This window comes from Elaeis guineensis, chromosome 1, assembly GCF_000442705.2.
Source record: "Elaeis guineensis isolate ETL-2024a chromosome 1, EG11, whole genome shotgun sequence".
In the NCBI taxonomy this organism is placed as follows: Eukaryota; Viridiplantae; Streptophyta; class Magnoliopsida; order Arecales; family Arecaceae; genus Elaeis; species Elaeis guineensis.
The window spans coordinates 101094040-101101356 of NC_025993.2; the positions used below are offsets into that span (position 1 = coordinate 101094040).

At 41.2% G+C, this 7317-nt stretch overlaps 1 protein-coding gene across 1 annotated transcript; it reads right to left on the reverse strand.

Annotated features, from left to right (window-relative positions):
- Positions 1 to 2241: 2241 nt before the first annotated feature.
- LOC105060756 (wall-associated receptor kinase 2-like) lies at positions 2242 to 6335 on the reverse strand. The gene is made up of 3 exons (XM_010944589.4): positions 5303 to 6335; positions 4407 to 4568; positions 2242 to 3719 (listed from the first exon to the last, which is right to left on the reverse strand). The coding sequence occupies exons 1-3, from the start codon at positions 6150 to 6152 to the stop codon at positions 2527 to 2529; spliced, it is 2205 nt and encodes a 734-aa protein (XP_010942891.2). The 5' UTR covers positions 6153 to 6335; the 3' UTR covers positions 2242 to 2526.
- Between the last annotated feature and the right edge of the window lie 982 nt (positions 6336 to 7317).

Below are 7317 nucleotides of genomic sequence, written 5' to 3' on the forward strand. Positions count from 1 at the left end.
TGAATTAACTGCTGTTTTGGTTTTGCAGGACGAGTCAGCTTGTTGGTTTTATTTTCCATTCATGATGGTCAAGTTTTGGTACATGAGCCACACTACGGGGATCATGCTGAAGGGTATTCATGCTATAGGGAAAAGGTTGCAAGTGTATGAAATCGGTTTAAGTCCACATATGATATGATCATGTGGCAATCAACAAGAGATGGAGCAACATCTAATGTCAAGGTTTCTCCTATGCCAGTGGAATAATCTTATACCTTGTCGTCTTACTATGCTTCTTCCTGTCGTCATGGCTCCCACTCAAAAAAGATCAGTGAATGAAGTCAACAAAAAACAGACAGGAAAAAAAGGAACTTGGGGAAAATTGGAATTACCCCGAAGAATGAAGTACATAGATATAAAAAAATGTGAGATACAAAAAAACTTGAATGGAAAAAAAAGAAAAATGATGGATGAAATGGAAAAAAAGGGAAGGTCAAATTATAAAACAAAAGAAGAGAAGAAGTGTTTGGCCTTTGGTTACTCATGTATGAAGGCCTCTGTTCATGGTTCTACATAGTTTAAAACACATGCTAACAAAAGCTCCTTGCTGGTACATCTTCAAACTTATGTGCCGGTGTCCCATATTGTTCAAAGTTTGCTACTTGTGCCGTCTTGCATCATAATCACCAATGCTGCTGCAGGTCGGCCTTCAAACATTGCACATTTCATACTTCATGCTTCCCTCATACTTAATGCTGCTGATCTTGGCTCTTTCAACAACCTTTCTGATGTTTTATATCATACAGCATTGCAAGTCTCCAAGGAGAATGCGAAAAAACCAGATGGAAGGAAAAAGGAAAAAAGAAAAAAATAGAAAAGAAGAGAAGAAGAAAGAGAAAAGAACAAAGCAAAAAGGAAGGAAAAAAATAGGAAAAAAAGAATAAAACTACGCATTTTTTTACTAATTTTCTTTTGATTTTCTTGCCGGAGTTAATGACTAATAATTGTATATATTGTATGCTGGGTTGTTCCTTCCATTTTTGTGTCATGGAGTCCGATTTCTATGGGATATCTATGCAACTATATTATGACCATGCTTATGTGCCTATGGGGATAACAAATAACTTCTCACTCATGGTGGAGTATTGTACTTTTATATCATGGTCCTCATCAGGTTGCAGGTTACTTCATAAGTTCTTTTCATTTCAAGAGATGGCCTGTTGCTTGCAATCACTGCTCAAGGATGGTTGTAGTGTATCTGGTTTTTGGGTGCACACCCATTTCTTGCTATTCTCTTGTACGCCTCCCATGCTGGATCCTGATCAACGTTTCTCTGCTGCTGTCTTTTTATTTGAACAATCAGAAAACTACAACTTATTTTGCCTCTGCTGTTGCTGCATGTATATTTATTTCAGGATGTTTGGAATTATCGGATTACCTGCAGAAGTCTTTCACATCAATGCATTTTTTGGGTTATATATCAAAATTCAGTTTATACTTTCTCCACAGCTTCTTCTTTCCTAGGGTTACTCTTTTGATACTCTTTCCAACTGTTACTTTTTGGGCCTGTACAACAGCTCTGTATCATACTCAGCTTATCCTGTACATCCTCCTTTTATAGCTTCCGTTTTTCTTACAGGTTTGGTTTTACTTTGTTTTGGGGCTACGGAAACAAGCAGGGTATGTGTTCTTTGGTCAGCCTGCTTCATAGCAATCTTGTACTTTCTTATGAATGAATAAAGGTCCTTATTTGTTACCCAAAAAAAAAAAAGGAAAAAAAAAGAAAAAAAAATAACTCTATAGTGGATTACCCTCTCATGTATGGCAAAATCTAAGGAATTGCACCAATCCCCTCTTGCGACATAGCAAGAGAATTATTCGTGTATGCACACAATAAGAGCCCCATAGTAGTACTGCATAGAAGTCAATATGAAATTTATGTCAGTCCCAACCTAGGCCAGACTACTGTAGCGCAATGCAGTTTTAGATTGTCTAGTATCACGTATTGGGACTCCTGGTTGCACGCTAATTCAACCTGATGTTGGATAGCTCAAATTTTGATGCACATAGAGTGGTGTCCGCTGAAAAATCCAGTACAGTACAGGCTTGGTTCTTCTTGACTGAAGTGAATCCCAAATGGCATGCCTTTAATCAACTCATCAGATCATCTTGCCAAATGCTGCAGGGGAATCATTGGAAAATAGAGTTGCATAAAAGGTTAAGGTGAATTCCACAAAGTACTATATAGTGACATTGCCGATATACTCATAATAAAAACAATCATAATTAATTAGGATAAGTATATGGATATGATCAATCGATTGTCCCACAGGTGCAGTTATAGAAGACATCTTTTCTCGAGCATTGATTTTCTATAGTACGCGAGACACAACACCAAGTACTATGTAGACCTTGATGACTACTCTCAGAAGATGGACGGTATCAAACAATATGCACCAAGTATGACATGATACATGCTCGTAGAGCACCCTTTATCTTCTGATGGGGGCACACCGTAGATAATCTTGGTTGTCTCTCCGTCTGAAATCATTTGGTGATGTTAAGTGGCACAAACTCGCTATATGAAGAATTGCCATCGCTGGTTGTGTTACCGGCACCATAAAATGCTAGCTCGCTCAACAGTGGCTCTGCCAACAAAGGCTCGATCTCCTCACCAACCCATGGGTGGTTGGTGGACGTTCTCATACCCTCTAACTTGATCGCCACCTCCTTCATTGTGGGCCTCTCGTCTCCATTCAATCGAAGGCATCTCTCGGCGAGCTTAGCGACTGCCAGTAGCTGCTCCATGGATCCCTCACGGTGGATGCGATCGTCGAGAATCTCACGAAGTCCACCCTCACTCATGCAAGAAATGAAACGTTTCACGAGACTTCTATGTTCTTCAGATTTATTCATTGAGAGAGCCTTCTCACCCGTCAAGAGCTCGACAAGTACTACTCCAAAGCTATAGACATCACTCTTGTCTGTGAACTGACCCGATTGGAAGTATTCTGGGTCCAAGTATCCAATTGTTCCTCTCACCAGTGAAGTGAGGCAGTTTCGATCGAATGGAACCAACCTTGAAGTACCAAAATCTGAAACCTTAGCTGTGTAGCTGTCATCCAAGAGTATATTGGTGGACTTCACATCTCTGTGGATGATCGGAGTGGACACTGATGAGTGAAGGTAGGCCAGTGCTTCAGCAGCCTCTGCAGCGATCCTCAATCGATTTTCCAAGGACAACGAGCCTCGACGGCCTTGGTCATGGATGTGGTGAGAGAGGGTTCCATTTGACATGAATTCAAATACCAGTAAGGGCACTTGAGTCTCTAGGCAACACCCCAAGAGCTTCACCACATTCTTATGGTTGATGGTGGAGAGGAGAACAACTTCATTTATGAACTGCTCGATTTCACCCTTGGCTGCGATCTTTGATTTCTTAATTGCGACGACTCTTTGGTCTGACAAGGTCCCTTTGTAAACCGTTCCGAAGCCTCCCTGACCAATGATGCAATCCTCGTCGTAGTTGTTGGTTGCTCTTTGAAGCTCCTCAGAGGTAAATATCCTCATAATGGAATCATTACGACCATCATCGCTTGATGAAGAGATGTGGTGCTGCAGCAAAAGACCGCCATTCTGTTGGAAAAACTTCTCCTTGAGCTTGATGAGTCTCCTTTTACTTAAAATCCAGTACAACCAAGATATGCTGGCGCACAGAAATAGGAAGCCGGAGCCAGCACCTGCAACAATTACAATAGGTGAGGTTGACGGATGCATAGGCCTGCCTGGTTGCAAGAGATCAAAACTACAGGTTACCGTTAATATTTTGTTGCACAATTAGTTGATGCTAATCAACCATTATAACAACAAGTAACAAAAGGCACCTGATTTTTGGATGATCTTAACCTCTAAAAACTGTTATCTTTATACTTAGTTATCTAAGTAATGTGTTTGTATTATTATTTATTTAAATTTATATGATAATTATTTAATATTTATATGTTATTGATTGTTTGCTTTATGTTCCTTTGATCAGGATCTCACTCAAAATACTAGATATATATTAATATTTGAATTTCTTGACTCTATACATAAAAAAATTTAAGATTTTTTTTCGCATACAATTAATATGGGACTACGCACAAAGCTATATATTAATTTTGACTTGGAAGATCTTGGCAAGTTATACAGAACCAAGAAATCGAATTATAACTTCTGGCTAACCCTTTTGAATAAGATATTGGATCATTGCAAAATAAAATTATAAAAATATTATACTGAACAAAAAACAAATATTATGAGTAGATATGTCTGGTGCCATGTAGAATGGAAACTTTTGGGGTTCGTTAATTTTTCACCACCAAGTTTCACTCTTTACATTCCAAATACTAGTCAGAGGAAAGAGCAGCTAAATGATAGATAATTACCTAAAACCACACCAAGAAAAGGGAATTCGGTGGTGCAACGGCTTCCATCCTTTCGACCATCCCCCCGCATGCCCCGCGGACAAGTACAGTGATAGCTTCCGATCGTATTTATGCAATGGCTCACGCACTGATTTTTTTGTGGATCTCTGCACTCATCGATATCTGTGAAGCCACCAAAAATATTACAAGAATCCATATGCCAAGACAAAAGAAATGAAAGGGGAAGCAAGTTGGAGTACATATTTTTTGAAGAAAATAAATGAGAAGAAAGGGTGATTATGTATATGATGGTTTCGGTTTGTATCTTTCTCGCGAAAGAATGATTGATTTTCATCATAACTAACGGTCGAGTCTTTGGCCTTCGCTAAAATGGAAGGCAAGGAATAAATTTATGACATATCATTCTTAGCAGATCCCAAGTTAAGTCGCCATTGCTGTAAATTAGTCTTCATGCTGAAGCCATTATACTAATGTCCTTTTATTTTGATGGAAGCCAATATACTAATGTCAGAAGCTCTATTATCCAAATTGGGTCCCTTTTTTGTGAGAAAATACAGTTAGGTCACCGCCTTGTATTTCATTAAGCAAACGAAAGAATTGGAAACAGAAGTACAGAAACGAATGGGAGAGGGCAGAGGTCAGGTCTGAGCTGGAGCTGGCTGTAAGTAGCATAAAGCTCAGCCTAAATAGAGGCTTTGAGGGGCATAAAGAAGAATTGAAAGAACATGGAAAACAGAGTGGTTCAAGAACACGCAGACATATATAGATAGATAGATAGATAGATAGGTATGGCTTGGTACGTATAAGCCAATTCCACGGTTGCATCCCTAAAATTATCCCATGCATGGGCGGGAGAAGAAAAATGCTAATGTGAAAAACATGCACTGTCGTCCTACCTTGACATCCATCACGAAGGTAGGGGTTCCCTTCGTAGCCTTGGGAACAATTGCAGCGGTGGCCATTGGTCGAGTTGTAGCATTCACTGTTTTTGGCGACGCAAGCAGAGCCCCCCTCCTCCCGAGCTTCCTCGCACGTCTTGTTCCCCACATCCCACTCCAGAGTCGCCGGCATCATCGTAACGTTTTCGAAGCTTAAGAAATCCGATGCGTTGAACCTGAACGACGTGTCGGTCAGGAAGGCATAGCTGCAAGGACTGAAGCTCGAACAGTTGGAGTGGTTGTGATAGCTGTGGAGCTCGACTGTGAAGGCCCTGAGCCCCTTGGGTATCCCGATCTCGCAGCAGCCGATGCCGGAGCAGGTCCCGTTCGTCACGAAGCTCGTGTTGTTGCACATGGAAGCACACCCAGTCGTGAACTTGTGGTCCATGTCGATGAGGTACGCGATGGTGTCGCACCCGATGGCCACAAACCTGTTGCTGGTGTCAGAGAATCTGATGGACCTCGTCCTCCCCAGTTGCATCCACGGATTGTTGTGCCGGACTCTTTTACCCTGCCCGTCATAACAGTCGTGAGCAATGAAATGTTTAACTTTCAGTAGGCCGTCGACTAGGGAGATATTTAATACTTCAATGTTGCCATGCCCAATGAATGCTTTGGATCCATTCGTGGTGGTATTGCAAGTGATGTCGAAGCCAGGGAGGAAGCAGCCGGGGCCGATGCCGAAGGGGTAGGGGATCTTGACATCGCCGCACTTCGCCCGGCATCCTGGTTGAGCCATGGGTGCGGCCGCAAGTGCTGAGGATAGCCGCACGAGTATTTGAAGCAGCACCGCTACTTGCCACGCCATTAATTCCTTCTTCTCTGATGTTGCTTCTAAATCTTCATGTGGAGTCGGCTACTTACACTGCTGAAGCCTGGTGGTGGCGGCGACTACTTGGGGAAGCTGACCAAGTCTTCGTGGCCTTAGATATCTTCATCGCCGTTGACTGGAGGTCGTCCTTGAAAGCCTACCGAATTAATGGCGACGGAGAGGGCTTGATGGGGGCAGGGGTCGTATCTTCAGCGCGAAACGAGCATTCCCTTTCCTTCCCACGAATCCCCCATTGGATGGTGGAAAAGGCGCTTTAAGAGCTGTGCAACAGATGGATGCAGACATTCAACTTGCTTTGCGGTTTGCACGGAATGTGGTATAAAATATTCGTTGCAACGGTGATACCACATCAAATTTATCACAACCCAACGAGAGTGCCTGCATTTCATCAAGTATCATATATTTTACCAATTTCCGTGAATAATATCACAAACTAGCCACCGATTCTCAATTTTTGATTGGATTGTGACAATTTTGATGAGACATCACCGTTACAATAAATATCTTCTCGGTTGATGGATGGAGCAGTGCTCAAGATTTTGGCCTCACAAAGTACCACAGGTTTAGGTTGTATCTTTTATGTGGGAGAGTGGAATATCTTCTTTTTTGCAAGATAAATTGTTAGATCGTATTTTGTATGATTTTTAAAGCGAGACATCAGCTTCATGATCTGTGCTGCGAATGCAATCCAGAGGTTGAACCGCTTTAAAAACTATATAAAATACAATCCAATGATTTACTGCATGAAAGAAGATCAATCATTCTTTCAAAAGATACAACATGTCGAAAGATACAACGCTAACCCAGTACCAAGAGCAAAAGGCTTGGCCTCGCTATGTGCCAAAAATGAAAGTCTTGGCCTCGCCGTCGAGTCAACTCATGGAATGCGGGTCAAGTCCGTGAGGGCATAAATTATTGATTAGGATACTACATATCCATATTATCTATTTATCACCATCTATCCATTTAAATTGCCTGTTCATTATCATCATTATTTGGAGAATCACGTATAATTTTTGAGCTGCTAATATTCAAATTATTATTTATCAAAATAAAAATATTTTCATCATTCATGATGATCTATACCACTAAATTCTTTTTCATCTTAGAATTTCCAACCTATGCATATGCTTGATTCATA